Source organism: Rhipicephalus microplus, chromosome 10, assembly GCF_043290135.1.
Source record: "Rhipicephalus microplus isolate Deutch F79 chromosome 10, USDA_Rmic, whole genome shotgun sequence".
NCBI classification, from domain to species: Eukaryota; Metazoa; Arthropoda; class Arachnida; order Ixodida; family Ixodidae; genus Rhipicephalus; species Rhipicephalus microplus.
Window position 1 is genome coordinate 23545699 of NC_134709.1, and position 21895 is coordinate 23567593.

Sequence of the window (21895 nt, forward strand, 5' to 3'; positions counted from 1 at the left end):
AGCACACTGAGACCTACCCATGGGGCAAGAACTGAACTTGTGTTCCTTTGTCAGCAGGGGCAAGGGGCAGTGCTAGCGCAAACATAATCAGAGCAGCCTTTCTGTGCCCAAACTGACATGGATAATCTTTATCATTTTGATGTCACTATGTTTCTCTTGTTCATAGTTTATTATTTTCTTGTACCCCACTCCCCTCTGTAAAGCTATGTGCGATTGAGGGTAAAATAAATGAAATGAAATGAAGAACTAACTGAAGTCATGGAATCCAGGCGCCGCTCCTGTTCGTCAATGCGCGTACCTTGACTGAGTAACTTTTTTTTTTTCATTTTAACTGACAGCATATGTTTTTATAGGTGTCCTGTGTTGTGTTATCTTTCTCTCTCTCTTCTCGCTCTTTTCTCTACCTCTTTCAGTCTCCCCCTTCCCGTTCCAAATCCAGAAAAGCTGGGTAGCAAACCAGGTTTCCTGGATTGGTTAACCTCCCTAGTTGCCTTTCCTTTTCCTCCATTTCTTTTTAGGGGCGAAGCTCCCTAGGGCGTGGGCTGTGCGTCCCCTGTAGCCTGTATGTAGCCACCTCTAGTTTAGTTCTTGCAGTGTTCACTAGATGGCGGTACCGTCTCCTGTATGTAGCCACCTCTCGTTTAGTTCTTGTAGTGTTTACTAGATGGTGGTACTTGTAGCTGATGATGAAAGATGCAAGATGTTATAAACTAGAAAGCGGTACTTGTAGTTGATGAAAGACGCGAGATCTTATAAAATAGGAATGATGTCACACATGGCGCGTGTCATTGGTTGAAGGCAATCGTTCGATTTAGTGCGGCGACGTACGCTAGGGGGAGCGATGTAATAAAATCGAGTGGGCAAAATGTACAGAGGATTCATGGTTTACCAGGTTTACCTCCGGAGCTTCGCCCACTCATCATCATTCACTTCGTGGATATGGCGGAATTTTTTTTTTCATGTTTGTTCTTCATGGTTGTTTCATGGTTGTTTGTTCTGTGTAATTGGGAGTGCGTGGCGCCCCTATGGTGCTCAATATATGCAGCTCGTGATGCTCAGATGGCGTTCTTTCACCATGCTGGAAAGGTATTGCATTGCTGCGTTTACATTCGTAAGCACCGAAGTACATTTGCATGAAGTTGCGCGTTCATCCCATTTGAAATGAAACGCTTTATATAGCGTTTAAGTCGTCGCAAGAACGATTTCCTTGCAGGAAGTCTTTTAACACGTCAGGAAAGGATCGAGCCCCAAAGTGGCGGAAAAACTCGTACTTACGGCAGCGCGAAAGTCCAACTTTTTTTTCTGTCGTAGCTTGCAATCTAAACTTGCAATCCAAACGTAACTGTGCCCGAAGTTGCGATACTAACGTGCTGCGCGTCCGAGCCCTCGGACTCAGCTTTGGACGTGCCAAGAATAGTAGAACAATTAAGCGACAGCTAGCCAACGTTTAGTTTCAGAAGGTGGCGAACTGGAGAAGATGGCGGTTAAATCTGGCGCCAGCGCCGATGGCGAAACAAAAAGGCTAAAACGAAGAGGAAGTCACATGTTTTTGCAGGGGGTTATGGGATCGCTAGGTCACGCCGTCGTCTTGTGTCGTCTGCATCACCACTCATCTGACCGCGTTGTTGAGAGTCCGAATGAGCATTTTTATGCAGGTGTTTCACTCGAAGATGATGCAATGTGTCATAAGCCTACATTGAGTATTGGTCTTCACTGTTGCGAGTCAAGTTCACATCGCTTGCGGTCTAAAGCGGTTGTTTTCGAAGCTTGCGCGACCACTTCTCCGAAAGTAGAAGACGCCGCAACTTCGCTGCTTTTCTTCGGCACTACTGTGTTGTTTGTGAGAACTTCAGCGCCCACGGCTGTTAATGCGAGATGCGGCGGTGAGCCGTTCCCGTGTGCGATGTTCACAACTACCAGACCGCAGTACGTGGCCCACTGTGCTCACACGGAACTTGTCAAGCCAACACATACAGACGTGCCTGACACAGTAAGGCGATTTGAATTATCGCATCCCGTTCGCGTTTCGAACGCGGTAACCTCATCAGTGCCCAAATGTTTTTCGACGTTTTCGCAGTCGGCTGACATGTGCGGGCTGCTGCGAACGATACTTGACGATTGCGCGTGTCACGTGACCCACACGCGTACGGGCAAAGCTTGGGATCCGGAGGCGCTTCGTCTGGCTAAATAGCGAGGTCAAACAACATTTCACGATTACATCATGTTCTGTGGCCCCTAACTACCGTATCTACACAGAAGAAAACAGCCTTTCTATGCATGGCGATTATATTCGGCTGATTCGCGCCGTTGCTCTGCACTCAGCGGATATTATAACACAAAGCGCAAAGCTGCAAGTTTATTGTATATGCACAACATAAGCCGTAATAACGCTGCGAATGGCACACAGGCACTCTACAAGGGAGTATCACAGAACACAGTATCGCAGCACGCCACAGAACACCTACCAGCACTTAAGTTTCGCTTTTCCAGCTCGTCAACCGGATGCTGACGTCAGTGCCGCTCGGCGCATCCGACATCGGCTTGCCTCTCCCTCTCGCCGGCTCAATGCGCGAGAGAGGGGCAAGCCGATGCTCGAGCCACACAAGCGTGACCAACCTTGCGAGGAGGAGTCCTCTATTCTTCCCTGCTTCCGGCTTCTCAAAATGTGACGTAACGGTATACCCTCGCAAAAATTACCAATAGAAAATAAATAGACAAACAGAACAAGGAATAATGGACAAGAAAGGCGCAAGCTTTAATGATTATGGAGCAAACATCTGTAGCTAGCACGATAGTCTAGATGAGGAGAGAAAAGTGATAACTCCTGTTTTCTTCGCATTAAATGTTGGTGCCAATGAAGGAGCAATAAGTGCAGGTGAGAACAGGATGACTGAATAAAATTGGGAAATTCGTAGGCCTGTGTGAATCTTGAAACAGCTGGCAAAAACAAACGAAAAAAAACAGTGGGGGTTATCAAGAGATTGCTGGCAGTGAGAAGCATTGATAATAAGGGATACGACAAAGGATAAGACAAGATTTACTAAGGGTTACGGTTGCATACTCAAACGTGTATTAGCGTGTGTGAAATGCTACATGGTGGTTGCATGCCTTGAAACTCCCATGCGTGCTATGTATATGCTGTCAACGTTATGACAGTGTCTGGTGCGTCCTTCAGCTAGAAGGCTTTGGGATATCAAGACAACAATTTTGCCTCTTTGAGAAGCTTTGTACCTAGTAAGCTACATTTGAAACAGTAGAGATTGACACCTGAAGTTCTTTTTCTTCTCTTGAAACGCTCTGTTGTCACAGTTTTCTGCGTTCGCAGTGCTTTTTAACCATATCCGAGGAGTTTGCGCTTGGACGAGGGGCCATTTGCTGGCTGGGCTAGTAAATTAATCCGGTGTAAAAGGCACTGTTCTGTTCCTGGTTGCGTGACTGGGTATACAAGTCTTGCAAAAACTTATCCTCACTGCTGATCCACCTTGCTCTTTTACCCATTCATTGATAAGGGCATTCCATACACAGTCATTGCACAGGGAACACAGTCATTGCCATGGTTTATTTTGCAACACATCCCTTTATTTCAAAACAGGGCAAGTTTCAAGACACGGTTCTGACAGTTCCTCTGGTGCAGTCATGGTCACCGTTATGCCAATCTTAGTTCCAATCTTCTTAAGACGCTGTGGATAAGAAATAACAGCATTCTTTTGCTGCAAGTGAAACTAGCCTTGTCTTTGTTTATTGAAGCCTTGGAAGACACGCTGACATTGTTTAGCTGGAATAAGCTCCACAAGGACAGACTCTATGAAATAGTGCATCACTTGCAAAATCTGCCCCCAATAGGTTGTGATACGCACAAGAAGGATATGAGAAGCAATAACTTAGTGAAGTTCGTTATCGTCTCAAAAAGACTTTATACTCGTTAATACAAACTCGCAGGGCACTATGAAATTCTTCAAATTAAGCAGAGTTTGAATTAGAGGTCAGGTGCTAAAATTTAAAATGTACAAACTGTAGAGTTGTACAGAAGACATAGCGCCACACTGTGCGGGGAGAATGCAAAGAAGCCACCTTGAACTCCTTATCGCGAGTTTGGCACTATTTCACAATACTTTAAGGAAGTTTTGTTGATTCATTCATGAAGCTTTTAAGAGTCAACAGAGTTAATTCATGAGTCAATGATATGCAAGAAACACACATCAGCATCATGCATTCATGTAAGCAGTCAGCTTCATGTCGAAACTAAAAGACCTTTCTTTGTGAGAAATCCATACGATTTTCTTGTGGCTTCAAGCTACAAACAGGTTGTTGTCTTCTTTCCCTTTCTTAAGGAACTATAATCTTGATGTGAATGCTGCCCCAGTTAAAAAAAAAAAAGAAATGTGGGGGTTGTGTGAGTGCTAGAGGTGCAACACAATGAAACAGAAGCATTTCTCAGCAAATGAGATTATGGATGCTGCGCTGGAGCTCTTAGACAAGCTACGAATGATGCCCATGCGTTCAGGACGGAAGACACAACCACACAAATGAAAATTATACAGATTTTTTTTGTTGGATTAACCTTATATTGATCCAGGTGAAAGGTGTGCGTGTGTGGGACGTAAGTGCCCCTGGTCACGTTTGTTGCATAATCTAGTTATTAACTACATCTTAGTATCAACATACAAAGATTATCACGGGTGTTGCCTTTGGATAATCTGGTGGGCTTATATGAGGGCTGCATCAGCGTTGGTATGAGCCTCACAAAGCTCAAGAGAAGCCAGAACTAAAGGTCACTATTTCGGTAGTATTTGATCTCGCCATCCAATGGACTGTCACAGTCTTTCAGAGAGCCTTACAGCAAAGAAATCACATTGTGATCGGTGTATGGTTGTCCAAGAAATATTATTGAAGCATTCTAATAATATATGCCAGTCAAATCAATAAATTAATGTTAACCAGATGTATCCTCATTACTTAACAGACTGACATTGTATCTCGTGCAAAGGGAAGCACTTGCAAGTAACTTGGAGAGAAGCTGAGAATGTGAACGTACTTCACATTCACCTTTGCTTTCTGCACAAATAGTGATTCATCAGAAGCAGATAGAGTACGTGTGCTACAAAATACACGTTCTTATCTCTTCTCTTCCAATTATTTTAGTCCTTATGTATGTGTGTGTGCACGAGCTACCCAAGCGATTGATTATTGAGAGAGATCCTGCTCCCACAGAACAAAGAGGCTTCCAGATAAAAGACGTGACGAAGCTAAAGGTGCACAGTTCTTGAAACTCTCTGGCGCAAGGAATAACTGGAAGATTGGTTTTGAGGATACCATGCCATTCATATTTCTCGGCTTGCTGTTATCCATCTCGTCAGTGCGAATATTCGTGCGTAATCTGTCGACTATGATTACCGACACACTAGTACAAACGTTCTTGAAAAATTCTTCAGGGCATTTAGTTTTGCAAATCGACACACAAGACAATGGTTTGCATCATTTTTAATTGGCTGATAATTTTTAAATGTGCATTCACAAACCGTTACAAGCTTTTCAATCCGAGAGCACACGAAGACAAAAGGAAAAAACCAGTTAGACAGGACGATCGCTGCACATAGTAATACGAAATGTCACCAACTTGACCAACTTCGACACGGCTGAACTTCATTATATGCATAGTATTAATAATTAATGGAGTTTACATCCTAAAACTACCATATGACTACGAGGGATGCCATAGTGGAGGGCTCGTGAAATTTTGACCACCTGGGGTTTTTTAAGGTGCACCTTAACCTAAGCACACAACCCTCAAGCACTTCGCCTCCATCGAAAATGCAAAGGCCCCTATTTGATCCTGTGACCTGCGGGGCAGCAGACGAGTGTCTAGACCACCGTGGCGGGTATATGCTTAGTAATCATCTCTTTGCCTGTAATGTGTGAAAAAATGCTGAAAGCAAAAAGAAAATTTCTATCTGTACGTCATAAGCAGTAAGCAATGCATGTTTGAATCATTCGTGGAAGATTTAAATAAGTATATTAGGTTCATTTCCTCTCGTAATGTTGCGCTGCCATGACGAGAAATGGAGCCTGATAAAAATATAGACAAATGAAACGAGGAATGATGGATGTAAGAAATGGGAGCAGTGATGATTATGGAGCAAACTGCTGTAGGTAATGGAAAAGTGATAATAATCAGGATATTTTGGTGTAGGATTGATTGCTGTTGTTTTCTTTGCATTAAGAGTTGCTACCAAGATGCAGCAAGATCATTTGAGTGGTTGAGAACTGGATGACGGCATCAAATTGAGAAATTCATAGACCTGTGTTGAACAGCTGGCAAAAAAAAAAAAAAAAAGATAGGGGTTTAATAGAAACAGATCGCTGGCAGCGAGATGTATTGATCCAGTATAGAACATACAATATGCCAATGAAGACAAATGATAAGATTTACTAAGCTACTACCTACTTAAGTTTTCATACTTTTCAATAACCATATGTGAATGGAACTGTCTTACTAATACATGTGATGAATAATCACCCTACCAGACAACCCTCTTTGCCCCGCCGCGGTGGTCTAGTGGCTAAGGTACTCGGCTGCTGACCCGCAGGTCGCGGGTTCGAATCTCGGCTGCATTTCTGATGGAGGCGGAAATGTTGTAGGCCCGTGTGCTCAGATTTGGGTGCACGTTAAAGAACCCCAGGTGGTCAAAATTTCCGAAGCCCTCCACTACGGCGTCTCTCATAATCATATGGTGGTTTTGGGACGTTAAACCCCACATATCAATCAATCAAGACAACCCTCTTTGCCCTTTATTGTTTCGTTTTGCAATTAATTTATATTTGTATATGTCTTACCACCCTGCTTGGACCTTGAGTCTGTAGTATTGAATAAATAAAAAATATGGTTACATACTCTAGCATGGCCCATTGTGTTTAAGCAGTTGCTTTCTGATCACCTCACACTGTAATATTCATTACCACCTTACACTGTTCTTCATGTCTCGTTAAATTGTAATGTTTTTAATTTGCACCTGAACAGGTAATCTATTTCACTGAGATGTGCGTTTCAAATTTGTGACCTGACGAGTCTCATGTCTAACATTCTATGTTACCGCCCCTTATGTAATACCCCAACAGGGGCCTTTAGGGGAAAATAAAAGATGATGACTTAGCATGTGAGAAGTGCTACAGAAACCCTTTGCTACATGTTGGCGGTGGCGTGCCTTGAAACTCCTATGCGGGCTCCACACCATGTCAACGTCATGACAGTGTCTGGTGCGTCCTTCGGCTGGAAGGCTTATGCATGTGCTTGAGATAACAAGGCAACAATTTCGCCTCTTCGAGATGCTTCGTACCTAGTAAGTTACGTTTCAAACAGTAGAGATAGACTCTGAAATCCCTTTTCTCCTTTTGCAAAGTTGAGTAATAGTTCATTTATTCATACGGCACTGTAAAAAATGCCTAGAAATAGATTAGAATTCTGAAACACATGATAGACAGCAAAAGCACGAGTGCTACAGATTAAGTGCAAGGTTTTCGCCGTTTGGTCTTACGAAAGGCACACTATGTTATGACACAATACTCGACCCAAACTGATTTGGAGTTTCTTCTCACATGTACACTGCAGTACTAAGTACCACCTCAGATTTAATTTTTTTTTTATGAGCAGACTAACAGACAATAAAGATGGCAAGAAATGTACATTTGACAATATAAGTTTGCAGAAGCCCATCTTGACCTACCTATTATTAGGCTTGTGTACATTTGCTACATTAAATGCCAAAAATTAACAGGAATGTATTTTTTGCTTAACACACGATGAGACTTCAAGGCACTGTTGTATGAGGTGTTGGTATGTAGTGTCCCATTCAACAAAATTCGCTGTCCTACAGCGTTTTTTTTTTTCGCAGCATGTTAGTCTCTGATGCAGTGTGTGCTACATCACAGACAGCTTTGCATGTGAAGGTTGTAGTATTTGCCGGAGCACAACTAGGCCAATGAGTGCAAGGTAGGCAAAGATTGCATTATCGTTGACCATACTGTACACAAGGCTATCAGAGGAGGCCATAACATTGTAGACAGCTTCAAATTTCAAAGCTGTGCTCATAACACAGACATGACACCTTCGCTTTATCCTCCATTAGTCGAATTAAGCGGGCTGCATGAGAAACGTAATAATGCTCTGTTGAAGTTCTGCCCTGAGGGTGTGTTTATGCAACAACTAGTTCAGCATCCTTCTATTCATAGCTGCTCTTTCATAAACATTGCCAATGTGAGAGAATACATAACTACCACAGCGAAGAGTTATCAGTTAAGCACTCGCCAGTGAAATTACGCGGTTGGGCGGTTCACACTGACGCACAGAACACACTACACACATGACTAGCACAAAGGAACTTAATTTATTAACACCACAACAAACAGGAAACTTTGAGCACTACAAATGTTCATAGTACAAAAAAAAAAACTGTTCCAGGGGAAGTTCGCTTCGAGGCCAGCTCTTAACTTATGCTTCCCGCTCTGGTTACACGATGTGGCCGCCAGCTCTGCGGCGTTCAGGTCCCTGGACTCGACTTTCACCGAGATCAGTCTCACCGAAACAGAAGGAACTGCAGCACGGAGAAGTGAGAAATTCGTGGTTCGTGCTCACTTCTTGTCGCCGCTGGCGCTGGACTCGTGACGAACCTCGATGGGGATCGGCTTGCTCTTGTCCACCTTGGGAGCCGGGTTCTTGCGAGGAGCTTCCAGGGCGAGGTAGCCCGTCGGGGTCAGCTGGCACTGCACCGACTGCGGGTCGACGTCTTCGGGCAGCACGTAGCGGCGGGTGAACTCGCGCTTCACGTAGCAGCCGCGGTCGTCGGACTTCTCCTCGTGCTTGCCGTGAATGATGACGCTGTTGTCCTTGGTCTTGACGGTGATCTCCTCCGGCGAGAAGTGCCGGGTGTCCACGTTGATGGCGAACTTGTCACCAGTGCAGGCAACCGAATCGCCGGTCCGGTTCTGGAGTTCGGCAGCGGCACGGCCCAACCGGCTGGGTTCCAGGTAAAACCGCTGGTGGAAGAACGGAGGGTCGAACAGCTCACCGTCGAGGAAGGTGCGTCCGAAGTCGTCGTTGAAGAACCGCCGGGCGAAGTCGGAGGGACCCCAGTTGTCGCCGTACAGCACTGGAAACAGGGCCATCACTGCTGTTCGATTCGGGGAGTTGCGTTCCCGAAGATGCGAGTCTTCAGGTTCGTATTCGAGGCTGACGAGGAGTCGAAATATGCCTCGAGCAACGCGCTCTGGCGCTTTTATACAGACGCGCGCTCGCTTCGGTGGTGTTCGCGAACGTTCGAGAACCGGGGAGAGAGCGCGAGACTGACTCAGCCATCGCGAGCGTCGATTGGTTGGAAGGAGTCACGTGGTGGAGATCGTGCAGGTGTTTTTATTTGTTTTTCATGTGGGCGGTGGCGAGGCGGTAAGTTTGTTTCTAGAAATTTCGCGCGCTTTCTCGCGCGTCGGCGTGGCGTTCCATTCATTCAGCGTCGCATTTTCTTATTTTATTCCCGCGTTACGCATTTGCGATCGGTTGATTGTGGGCTTTGGGTAATGACGCAAGCAGTTGCGACGACCCGGCCAAGTGACTCGTGCGTCCATTTACGGTTGTATTTGGCAAGCTCGCCACAAGAGATGCCATCGAATCTCGGCGCTGTACAAACCGCGTCTCGTTAGATGTGGGGCTGTTGTTATTTCAACGTGATATTTTCGTACACTGACTGCTTAGGAGGTGCTGGCGGGCTATTTGGCGGCATACGATCTGTAAACAACAGCTAAAATGTAAGAAACAACGAACAAACACACAAAAAAAAGCGGTGAAATCGAAGTTTGATCAGCTTGTTGTCGTGTGTGCTTCGCTCTTGTGTATTTGAGCTGCCGTTATAAAAAAAAAAAAAACACTGACTCACTGTTATAATTGGAGTAGTTCGAAGTAAATTGCACGGTGACATACGTGACAACACATTTGTATGTGTTGATTGCGAAAATTTAAGAAGAAAAAAAAAAGACCTCTCGAATTTCGCATTCCTGCACGCATGCTGCATCTTTCTCATGGCGCAGCGAATTGTGTTTGTACACATTCAATTAAAGTGCGGTCAGGCTCGTTCGTGAAACAAGCTTGACCCTCTGAACTCTAGTGGAGATCAGTGGCTTGACCTTCGTAGGCGCGTCACTAAAAAAATAGGGGGATGCTTCGTTTTGTTCGGGACATGTAATATGCCGATGGAATGAACAGCTTGCATAAACATTAACTTCACTTACCTCAGACGCCCAAGGCGCGCAAAAAGTCTTTTAAGTAAGCGGTCTTTTACGAAGTTGAAAGACTTTTAACAAAGAGGTGTTTGCGGCGCAGACACACGGCAGCAACGATCTCCTTTTAGTGTTTTCGTTCGAAAACGCTAGCGAAAGCGTGGCGCTAGCAGGTAAAAGAGAAGCAATGAAAATTAAACGGTGTATCACAATGTACAAATTAAAGACTTGTTGCACTGCTCGTTTCTTCAAATAAATTTAAGAATAAGAGATGAAGAAACACCAATGTAAAAGTTTTTTGCACTAGATAAGGAAGCATTCCCATAACTAGCGACGTGCACAAGTCCGTCTGGCACCACTGGGCTTTTATTTACCCTATTTGTTTTTCGCTGCTCTCGACACGTTATGGGCGACCGTACGGGAGAAAAAGCGAGGATCGCAAGCCTCACGGCCTGCCTTCTCGCTCTGGAAAGCGAGGCAGACGCTGCAAAAGCCGCCAAGGAGAGGATAAAGCAGCAACTGCTATTCAGCAGTTCCTTGCTGTGCGCACTGGAGCTGTTGGAGAAGGCCTGCAATCGATCGATCTGGGCCTTCAGACGAAACGAGAGGTGGTTCGAGGGAACTGTACCTCAGCTCGGTGAGCAGAACTTCAAGCAATCTTTTCGAGTGTACCCGTCCGCCTTTCGTTTCATTGTGGAGAGCTTGCGCAGTGAGCTCGAAAGGCAGTGCACCAAGCCATCACTCCTGAGAAGCGAGTCGGCATTGCCCTATACAAGCTGTGCTCGTCAGCCGAAGATAGGACTGTGGCCAACCTCTTCGGCGTTGGACGCTCGACAGTAAATACCTTATACAGGCAGTTTTGCGAGGCTGTTGTCGCTGTACTGGAACACGAGTGGATCAAAATGGTGACCGCAGAGGAAATGGCGAGGCACATTCAGGAATTCGAGGCCGTCACCGGTTTCCGCCAAGGCGTCGGAGCCTTGGATGGATGCCACTTTCCAATCTCGCCACCTAAGGGGCATGGCACAGACTACTACAACTACAAAGGCTGGTAAGTGGCCTAATACAACTTCTTAATGTAAAAAAAGCATGATTTATACCGTATTTTAATGTGCCTAGAAAACAACACTATTCAACCTTTTCGTTACGCTATATAGTTCACTCCTAGCTCTGCCACAAGGGCAAGTCCACATGGCAATAAATAAAAAAAATCGATGCCAAGTGCTTTCGTCAATGCACAATTTGGTTCCTACCATCTCGCATCATTTACAGGCACTAGAGCAGGCCAAGCAACGCAGTTTTCACGTAAGCATTTTAATGCAACAGCATGAAGATGCCAGATTGCATTTGCAATGATAATTTCGAAATGCTCATAATAGCCGCAGAAAGCAGCAGCTCATCTGCAGAATACCTAATGTCTATTACTTACTATATTGAAGATATATGAAAAGGCTACAAGAAAAAAAAAAACATCCCTGGCTCCATTAATGACCACAGAAAGCAGCAGATTCTTAGCTGTACACAAATATACATGCTTTTGTGATAGTACTTTAAGGTAGCTGCACCACTGTAACAACTACAAAATAACACGCACACACATTTGGTGTCCATTGCACTTGCTGCATTCACCTTACGTGCCACGCTCTTTGTTTTTTGCAGGTATAGTATCATCTTGCTGGCACTTGTGGATCACAGATACCGCTTCAGGTATATCAACATTGGAGCACCTGGACGCTGCCATGACTCGCACGTGTTTGGGTATTCGCAAATCTCCAATGCTATTAAGGGTCCCCTTTTTAAAGCTCCACTTGCCACCATAGCCGGGACAGTAGTACCACCACTAATTCTGTGTGACCAAGCATTTTCATTGGCACCCAGCCTGATGCCTTAGCAGCCGAGTGTCTTAGCGTCCAGACCACCATGGCAGGTATATGCTTAGTAATCATTTCTTTGCCTTTAATGTGCGAAAAAATGGTGAGAGCAAAAAGAAAAGAAAATTTCAATGTGTACGTCATAAGCAGTAAGCAATGCGTGTTTGAACCATTCGTTGAAGATTTAAACAAGTATATTAGATTCATTTCCTCTCAAAATGTTGTGCTGCCATGACGAGAAATGGAGCCTGATAAAAATAGACAAATGGAACGAGGAATGATGGATGTAAAAAATGGGAGCAGTGATGATTATGGAGCAAACTGCTGTAGGTAATGGAAAAGTGATAATAATCAGGATATTTTGGTGTAGGATTCATTACTCTTGTTTTCTTTGCAATAAGAGTTGATACCAAGATGTAGCAAGAGCATTTGAGTGGTTGAGAACTAGATGACGGCATCAAATTGGGAAATTCGTAGACCTGTGTTGAACAGCTGGCAAAAAAAAAAAGATAGGGGTTTAATAGAAACAGATTGCTGGCAGCGAGATGTATTGATCCAGTATAGAACATACAATATGCCAATGAAGACAAATGATAAGACTTTCCAAGAACCATACGTGAATGGAACTGTCTTACTAATACATGTGATGAATAATCACCCTACCAGACAACCCTCTTTGCCCTTTATTGTTTCGTTTTGCAATTATTTTATTTATATTTGTATATGTATTACCACTCTGCTTGGACCTTGAGTCTGTAGTATTGAATAAATAAAAAATATGGTTACATACTCTAACATGGCCCATTGTGTTTAAGCAGTTGCTTACTGATCACCTCACGCTGTAATATTCATTACCACCTTACTCTGTTCTTCATGTCTTGTTAAATTGTAATGTTATTTTGCAGCTAAACAGGTAATCTGTTTCACTGAGCTGTGTGTTTCAAATTTGTGACCTGACGAGTCTCATGTCTAACTTTCTATATTCCCTGCCCCCTTATGTAATACCCCAACAGGGGCCTTTAAGGGAAAATAAGAGATGATGACTTAGCATGCGAGAAGTGCTACAGAAACCCTTTGCTACATGTTGGTGGTGGCGTGCCTTGAAACTCCTATGCGGGCTCCACACCCTGTCAACGTCATGACAGTGTCTGGTGCGTCCTTCGGCTGGAAGGCCTATGCATGTGCTTGAGATATGAAGGCATCAATTTAGCCTCTTCGAGACGCTTCGTACCTAGTAATTTACATTTAAAACAGTAGAGATCGACTCTGAAATCCCTTTTCTCCTTCCGCAAAGTAGAGTAATAGTTCATTTATTCATACAGCACTGAAAAAAATGCCCAGAAATAGATTAGAACTCTATAACACATGATGGACAGCAAAAGCAGGAGTGCTAGAAATTAAGTGCAAGGTTTTTCGCTGCTTGGTCTTACGAAAGGCACACTATGTTAAGACACAATACTCTGCCTTAACTGATTTGGAGTTTCTTCTCACATGTACACTACAGTACTGAGTACCACCTCAGATTCAATTTATTTTCATGAGCTGTCCAGCAGGCAATAAAGGTAGCAAGAGAAGTACATTTCACAATAGAAGTTTGCAGCAGACCATCTTAACCTACCTTTTATTAGGCTTGTGTACATTTGCTACATTAAATGCCAAAAATTAACAGGAATGTATTTTTTGCTTAACACACCATGAGACTTCAAGGCACTGTTGTATGACGTGCTGGTATATAGTGTCCCATTCCACAAAATTCGCTGTCCTACAGCGTTTTTTGTTTTTTTTCACAGCATGTTAATCTCTGATGCAGTGTCTGCTACATTACAGATAGCTTTGCATCTGAAGGTTGTAGTATTTGCTTGAGCACAATTAGGCTAATGAGTGCACGGTAGGCAAATATTTGATTATCGTTGACCATACTGTACACAAGGCTATCAGAGGAGGCCATAGCATTGTAGATAGCTTCGAATTTCAAAACTGTCCTCATAATACAGACATAACACCTTTGCTCTATCCTCCATTAATCGAATTAAGTGGGCTGCATGAGAAACGTAATAATGCTCAGTTGAAGTTCTGCCCTGAGGGTGTGTTTATGCAACAAGTAGTTCGGCATGCTTCTATTCATAGCTGCTCTTTCAAAAACTTTGCTAATGCGAGAGAATACATAACTACTACACTTGAAGTAGTGACTACTTACCAGTTATGCACTCACCAGTGAAACCAATCGGTTGGGCGGTTCACACTGACGCACAGATCACAGCACACACTTGAATAGCACAAGGGAACTTAATTTATTAACAGCACAACAAACATGAAACTTTGAGCACTACAAATGTTCATAGTACAAAAAAAAAATAGTTCCAGGGGAAGTTCGCTTAGAGGCCAGCTCTTAACTTATGCTTCCCGCTCTGGTTACACGATGTGGCCGCTAGCTCTGCGGCATTCAAGTCCCTGGACTCTTCTTTCACCGAGGTCAGTCGCACCGAAACAGAAGGAACTTTAGCACGGAGAAGTGAGAAATTCGTGGATCGGGCTCACTTCTTGTCGCCGCTGGCACTGGACTCATGACGAACCTCGATGGGGATCGGCTTGCTCTTGTCCACCTTGGGAGCCGGGTTCTTGCGAGGAGCTTCCAGGGCGAGGTAGCCCGTCGGGGTCAGCTGGCACTGCACCGACTGCGGGTCGACGTCTTCGGGCAGCACGTAGCGGCGGGTGAACTCGCGCTTCACGTAGCAGCCGCGGTCGTCGGACTTCTCCTCGTGCTTGCCGTGAATGATGACGCTGTTGTCCTTGGTCTTGACGGTGATCTCCTCCGGCGAGAAGTGCCGGGTGTCCACGTTGATGGCGAACTTGTCGCCAGTGCAGGCAACCGCATCGCCGGTCCGGTTCTGGAGTTCGGCAGCGGCACGGCCCAACCGGCTGGGTTCCAGGTAAAATCGCTGGTGGAAGAACGGAGGGTCGAACAGCTCACCGTCGAGGAAGGTGCGTCCGAAGTCGTCGTTGAAGAACCGCCGGGCGAAGTCGGAGGGACCCCAGTTGTCGCCGTACAGCACTGGAAACAGGGCCATCACTGCTGTTCGATTCGGGGAGCTGCGTCCACGAAGATGCGAGGCTTCAGGCTCGTAATCGAGGCTGACGAGGAGTCGAAATATGCCTCGAGCAACGCGGTCTCGCGCTTTTATACAGACGCGCGCTCGCTTCGGTGGTGTTCGCGAACGTTCGAGAACCGGGGAGAGAGCGCGAGACTGACTCAGCCATTGCGAGCGTCGATTGGTTCTGAGGAGTCACGTGGTGGAGACCGTGCAGGTGTTTTGATTTGTTTTTGAAGTGGGCGGTGGCGAGGCGGTTGGTTTGTTTCTAGAAATTTCACGCGCTTTCGCGCTCGTCGCCGTGGCGTTCCATTCATTCAGCGTCGCGTTTTCTTATTTTGTTCCCGCGTTACGCATTTGCGATCGGTGGATTGTGGGCTTTGGGTAATGACGCAAGCAGTTGCGACGACTCGGCCAAGTGACTCGTGCGTCCATTTATGGTTGTATTTGGCAAGCTCGTCACAAGAGATACCATCGAATCTCGGCGCTGTGCAAACCGCGTCTCGTTAGATGTGTGGCTGTTGTTATTTCAACGTGATATTTTCGTACACTGGCGGACTAGTTGGCGGCATACGATCTGTAAACAACAGCTCAAATGTAAGAAACAACAAACAAACACGCAAAACAAGCGGTGAAATCGAAGTTTGATCAGCTTGTTTTCGTGTGTGCTTCGCCCTTGTGTATTTGAGCTGCCGTTATACAAAAAAAAAAAAAACACTGGCTTACTGTTATAATTGGAGTAGTTTGAAGTAAATTGCACAGCGACATACGTGACAACACATGTGTATGTGTTCGTACACAGTCAATTTAAGTGCGGTCAGGCTCGTTCGTGAAACAAGCTTGACCTTCGTAGGGGCGTCACTAAGAAAATAGGGGGATGCTTCGTTTTGTTGTTCTGGACATGTAATATGCTGATGGAATGGCGTAGAAAAAAAATGGCGCGTCAATGGCGTAGTAAAAAACAAAGAAAGGGGGGGGGGGAACCAGCCCCTTCTTCACTCTGAGATACCTTTATTACTCACGCATACAAAGAAACACAAACGTATTGCGTAAAAGTAAGGTCGTACCCCCCCCCCCCCCCCCCCCCGTACTGAAATAAACCGCTAGCTTACACCCCTGCCTTAGGTATACGCGAATCGCAGTAGATCAGCATGTATATATATTTTTTTTCTGGGGCAGGATCATTTGCGCCTGTCAGCTTAATCGTGTGGTGTATATCACTGCCCGTCCCTCTATATACACTTGTCATTGTTTGCAAATTGCATCGGCACGCCTGTAGCCGTTGTCTGCCCTGGCACTCAGTTGCCGTATCGCCGTGTCTGTCGTGCGAGGCCGATATATGTTCCGGTCGCTGAACTCACCTGTGCACGTACCCATATAATGCGCCGTCGTGATGCGGACAGCGGTGCACTGCACAAGAAAGGGGTGAAGGTTAGAATGAAAATGAAACGATAAAAAAGCGGCCGTGAATGGCGCCAGACAAAGATAAAACAAGAAGTAACCCCCCCCCTCCCCCATACGGCGCCTGCCTGTCGGGAGATGATCGTCTGCAACGCGTCTTTTACGACTTGCTCGGCCAGTAGGGACAGTTTTTTTGTTTGTTTTTTATTTTTATTTCTGCATTGTTATAGTCGTGCACGACAGCGCATGCGCGGTGCGAATGGCCGAGGATTATGTCTAGCAGGCCGCCTCGCGATAGCATTATCGATTAGCACGTTCAGCATTATTTGTAGAAAACTCTGCGATGTTCTCAGGTCTGGAATATTGCGGACATGAGGGTCCATCGCGGTGCAGTGTCTCCCTTTTAATTAAGTCGTCTACTAGCTGCGCAGGTACATGCCTTGAATGATTGATTTGTGGGGTTTAACGTCCCAGAGGTACATGCCTTCTACACTCTTGAATGTCATAACCTGTTTAATATAATTCGCGGCACGTTGATTTCTTTTTTTTCAACTTGAGTTCATTTCTAATTATATAGTAATTACTAATAACACACTAACTATATATACAGGCAGTCCAGTACCAGTTCTGAAATTGGAGCTGGAGTGTTGCCCGAAGATTGTGACAATTGGAGAAAGCTGTGAGCGTTTGTATATTGAACACGTTAAGGAGCAACCTCGGAAATTTATCCGCATAGCTTCTAAACAAATTTATAGCTTGATGTAATCACCGCTAAGATGGCTAACATATTGTGAAACTAATGTTAGGGACGCGATACGTTAGTCATTGTTGTCGATATGAGTGATACCTAATTTGAAAAAAAAAATAATAAAAAGTACACGAAAAGGCAGCCTTTTCGTGGAACCCGAAGCCTCAACCTCCAGAATTGACGGGGTGCATGCAACGCCGGAGTAAATTGCAGCAAATGCAACAGAGAGGCGCCAAGAGTGCGAAGGGTAAACATCAAATTTATTAACAGTGCAAAAGAGAGAGATACATACGAATGTTCACAAATGTCGTCTAAGGACTTCGCTCAGCGAAAGGTCTCACACACACGCTTAGTGAAACGGTAAGAAAAAATAGTAAATAAATTATAATAAGAGAAACGAACGCTGTGCCAGAGAACGACAAAACTTGGGGTACAACAGTTGAGCGCATAAGGTGTGGCAGGAGAAGACTAGGAACATGCATTCGAGCAATTCTTGCTCCTTCGAGCGTGGAAAAACGCAACACCACTTTTCACACACACACAAATAAAATCCCGCTCCTACGAGATTCAAGGTAAACTCGTCACTCATAACTCCACCAAACACCGTAAAGAAGAGTGAAAGAAGTATGAGTTCAAACGGAACATGCACTACGGAAAAAAGTTCCGAAGTTCACCGTGGAATGTCGAAGGGGCGCAACAGTGCACGAAACAGATGGCAGTGGTACGGCAGGAACGTGAACAGCTTTCGGGAACGCTTACTTTTTTTTTTTTTCTTCAAAGAGATTGCTCCAGTCTTCTCCATGTTGGGCGATGAGCATCTCGGAGGCCGTAGAATGCAGAGAAACGGGATAGCTTTACGGCCAAATTTAGCAGCAGTCTGGCAACAACCACCCTTCCAGTCTGGCAACCACTTATGCAACGCCAAAAGGAACCTTGCCAGCTTCACTACTTGCACGCCTCTTCGCCCGCGTCGCCGTTGGTAGCCACAACAGCCGGCGCGGGTGAATCGGCGCCTTCGTGTACAACCTCGATCGGAATCGGCTTGCCGTCGTCCCGCTTGAACTTCTTGCGCGGCGCTTCGAGCGACAGCAGACCTCCGTGGGTCATGTGGCATTTGACGGACTCGGGCTCCACGTCTTCGGGCAGCACGTAGCGGCGGGTGAACTCGCGCTTCACGTAGCAGCCGCGGTCGTCGGACTTCTCCTCGTGCTTGCCGTGCACGACGACGCAGTGGTCTCGCGTCTTCACGGTAATCTCGTCGGGCGCGAAGTGCCGCGCGTCGACGCGCACGGCAAACTTGTCCGGCGAGCAGGCCACCGCCGCGTGAGCACGCGTGGTGCAGACGCCGTTGCTCGGCGTCGGAGACGTTGTCGATGGCTGGTTGTGGCCGTTGTTGTGCCGGCGGGATTGGACGTAGTAACGCTGGTGGTAGAACGGCGGATCGTACAGCTCACCGTCTAGCAGCAGCGGGGAGCCGGCGAGGTCGTCTTCGTCGAAAAAGCGTCGCGCCAAGTCGGACGGGCCCCAGGAGCCGCGGTTGATGAGCGGGAACAGAGACATGATGGATATCGTCGCGTGCGTTGGAACGAACGCGGTACTTCCCAAACAAATGTGCGGCCGATTGCTGAGCACAACAGCGGCCGGACACAGCAGGGCACGCAAATACGCGACAACGAGACGCCGGATAGGCCGGATGCCGGGCTTTCTGTTGTTTTCGCTACGCAAGGTACTCCGTCGCCGGCTCCAAAAAAAAAAAGAATGACACAAAAAGGAGTTGTTCGAGAAAACACGAGAAAGAAATAGATGTGGCGGGAGATCAGAGAGGCGCGATTGGCCGGACACTGTCACGTGCTACGTCTGGGCCTCTCGCGCGTTCTCGTAGCTTCGAGAGCGCTGCCGCCGGCCGGCGAGCGACTCTCGATTGTTCGTTGTTTGGTTGTGTAGAGTTTCTTTACCTACGGGATTTAGTTGCGCGTGTATTGTTGTCACTTGCTGAAAAAAAATGCAGCAACAACGAGTGCTTGCGTGGCTCCAGCGAACGTTGTGCGCTCGTTGCGAGTGGAGGCTTCTGTGATTGGAAGAGTTACATCGAAAGGCGCCATTTTTGAACTCGAATGGAGAGCTTGTTCAATCGCGACCTAAGCCGCAAAAAATTTTAGACCAACGCTGTCTTTAATAGGTGGTAGATTCGACGCAAAGGTGCAAAGCCCGATATTTTTAGATGTTATTGAGCGCCGTTGAAACTCGTCCACTTAAGCGTTAGTGAACGTTCATTCGGGATAAGTATAATTTTCACGTTGGTGGTCCGGCTATTGAGTGAAACTTCCACACCCTGAGAAACAATCGACAAAGATATACGACTGTGCAACTGACTACCGTTAATAAATGATGGAACAAGAAACGTTGCTTATTCGATAATTGCCCGTCCGTCATGCGGCAGCTGCAGAGTGCGGTCAATACAAAAAAAAAAAAAAATGTGGGAGAAAGTAAAAAGAATAAATTTTACAGCGTGCATTTTCGTCCAGCACCTGCAATAACAACGGGGCTATGCTCTGACGTAGGTACATGGGCTGTTTGCGGCTTGAAAGTCAGTAAAATTTTTAAAAAGTACGAACACGTGAATCACTGACGGGAATAAAGACGCACGCGCGTTCCTGCTTTCGTCCTGCCTTCTTCGCAGAGTTTCTTTGTATGTTTATTAATGTATCAACCGATTAGCCCAACACGCTTTGCTTTGGTTTCAGAATCTTTGAGTATTCTCTACGAGATCCTCGCAAACACCTATTTCTCGGGCAACACGCCAGAAGTTTGATCTCCGATTGCCGGCGAGAGATGGCGACACAGTAGTCTCTTGTCAGCCAAGTACGAACGAACGAAGGCGCTGGAACAATCGCGAAGTTTTTTTCACCCGATGCGCCGGCTCAAACAAAACAAAAAAAACGCTAATTATACCACGTGACTCCGCTCAGCCAATCGCGCTTTAGATCTGCCTCCGCCCATTACTCTCGCGATTTCTCGGGCGCGTTTTCTAGAAGCAGACGATTCGAATTATAAAAGGGCGTCTGCTCGCTTCGCCGGTTTAGATATCTGCGCTACCACAGCTCTTGCGAGTGTGTTTGCGTGCTTTTTCATAAAAGTTCAATCACAATTCAGTGAAAACCGACATGGCTCTGTTCCCGCTGCATCACAACAACTACTTCGGTCCCTCGGACCTGGTGAGACGCTTCTTGGATGACGACTTCGGCGGCTCCTTCCTCGACGGTGAGCTGTTTGATCCGCCGTTCTACCACCAGCGCTTCTACATCCAACCTCGTCACCAGCAGTCCTCGTCGGCAGTGTGTCCAGCTCGCCAGCAGGGCACTTCGGTCGCCTGCACTCCGGACAAGTTCGCCATCAACGTGGACACCCGGAACTTCACTCCCGAAGAGATCACCGTCAAGACGCAGGACAACAGCGTCATCATTCACGGCAAGCACGAGGAGAAGTCCGACGACCGCGGCTGCTACGTGAAGCGCGAGTTCACCCGCCGCTACGTCTTGCCGGAGGACGTCGACCCGCAGTCGGTGAAGTGTCACCTCAAGCCTAACGGAACGTTGGCCCTGGAAGCTCCGCGTAAGAACGCCCCCAAGGAGCAGCCCAAGGCTATCCCGATCGAAGTGAAACACGAGGGTGCCAAGGCTGTGAAGGACAAGTAAGCCGAAGTAGCTGTCACGGGACAGCGTCAGAGATCCACCTTGACGTGTGGATCAATTACTAGTGTTTTTTTTTTTTTTGAGTGACTGTTAACTGAACCGTTGTGGTCACTGCCACTAAGTGTTGGTGAAGCTATGTGCTGAGTGCTACGTTTTGTACTCTCTTTTTGTTTTTTTGTAATGCCGTGAACCGGCGGGCGTACTTTGAATAAACTAAATCACTTTATGTAGCCACCGTCGTATACTTTATTACTGTGTGGTGCAGGCCTGCACCACACATCAATCGCTCTCTTTCTTTCTGGGAGGGGGAGGCTCTACTCAGATAATATATGGAAGATTTACGTTTTGTATCGTGCAAGTATCCCTTTTCGCGGTGCATCGCGGATCGGCTAGCAGCCGTTTTAACTGCACAGCAAAGTTGCAGCCTTGAAACCACCTGCGTTATCGTTAGCGGCGACGTAGGTGCCGGAATAATCTACAATGTTCGCGAAGTGGGCGTAATCTTAACAGAGTGGTCTACTGCAGCCCTAAAGCTTCTCGAACACTACAGGCACGGTTTGTGCCGACAATCACTGACAGTGAATCGGGGCGATAACAAAAGTTGAGGAGGGAATGTGGCAATATGTGCAACCTAATTAGCAAGTCGATGCTATACCCTATAGCCATTAAATCGATGACGTCATAAAGTTACCACTGTAGGGCGGGTAGCACATGTTGTTAGCTAATTAACACGCCCGTGCTAACCTAATAAATATATTTATGACCTTATGATGTAATTGTAAGAGTAGGTTAGGTTAGGCCAGGATAGCATAGAACAGGATATCGATTGGA

The 21895-nt window shown here is 46.2% G+C and overlaps 5 protein-coding genes across 5 annotated transcripts; 2 read left to right on the forward strand and 3 right to left on the reverse strand.

Annotated features, from left to right (window-relative positions):
- Positions 1 to 8362: 8362 nt before the first annotated feature.
- Positions 8363 to 9243, reverse strand: LOC142774629 (alpha-crystallin A chain-like). Its single transcript, XM_075875217.1, has one exon. It carries the CDS (start codon positions 9157 to 9159, stop codon positions 8626 to 8628), a length of 534 nt encoding a protein of 177 aa, XP_075731332.1. The 5' UTR covers positions 9160 to 9243; the 3' UTR covers positions 8363 to 8625.
- A 1793-nt stretch (positions 9244 to 11036) lies between these two features.
- Positions 11037 to 12283, forward strand: LOC119185156 (uncharacterized). Its single transcript, XM_075875219.1, has 2 exons — positions 11037 to 11314; positions 11923 to 12283. Exons 1-2 carry the CDS (start codon positions 11166 to 11168, stop codon positions 12152 to 12154), a joined length of 381 nt encoding a protein of 126 aa, XP_075731334.1. The 5' UTR covers positions 11037 to 11165; the 3' UTR covers positions 12155 to 12283.
- Positions 12284 to 14406: 2123 nt separating this feature from the next.
- On the reverse strand, positions 14407 to 15303 carry LOC142774630 (alpha-crystallin A chain-like). Its single transcript, XM_075875218.1, has one exon. The coding sequence runs from the start codon at positions 15200 to 15202 to the stop codon at positions 14669 to 14671; it is 534 nt and encodes a 177-aa protein (XP_075731333.1). The 5' UTR covers positions 15203 to 15303; the 3' UTR covers positions 14407 to 14668.
- A 2807-nt stretch (positions 15304 to 18110) lies between these two features.
- On the reverse strand, positions 18111 to 19185 carry LOC142774631 (alpha-crystallin A chain-like). The gene has a single exon (XM_075875220.1). It carries the CDS (start codon positions 18930 to 18932, stop codon positions 18318 to 18320), a length of 615 nt encoding a protein of 204 aa, XP_075731335.1. The 5' UTR covers positions 18933 to 19185; the 3' UTR covers positions 18111 to 18317.
- Positions 19186 to 20416: 1231 nt separating this feature from the next.
- On the forward strand, positions 20417 to 21294 carry LOC119185150 (protein lethal(2)essential for life-like). Its single transcript, XM_037434256.2, has one exon. It carries the CDS (start codon positions 20537 to 20539, stop codon positions 21065 to 21067), a length of 531 nt encoding a protein of 176 aa, XP_037290153.2. The 5' UTR covers positions 20417 to 20536; the 3' UTR covers positions 21068 to 21294.
- The last annotated feature ends 601 nt before the right edge of the window (positions 21295 to 21895 follow it).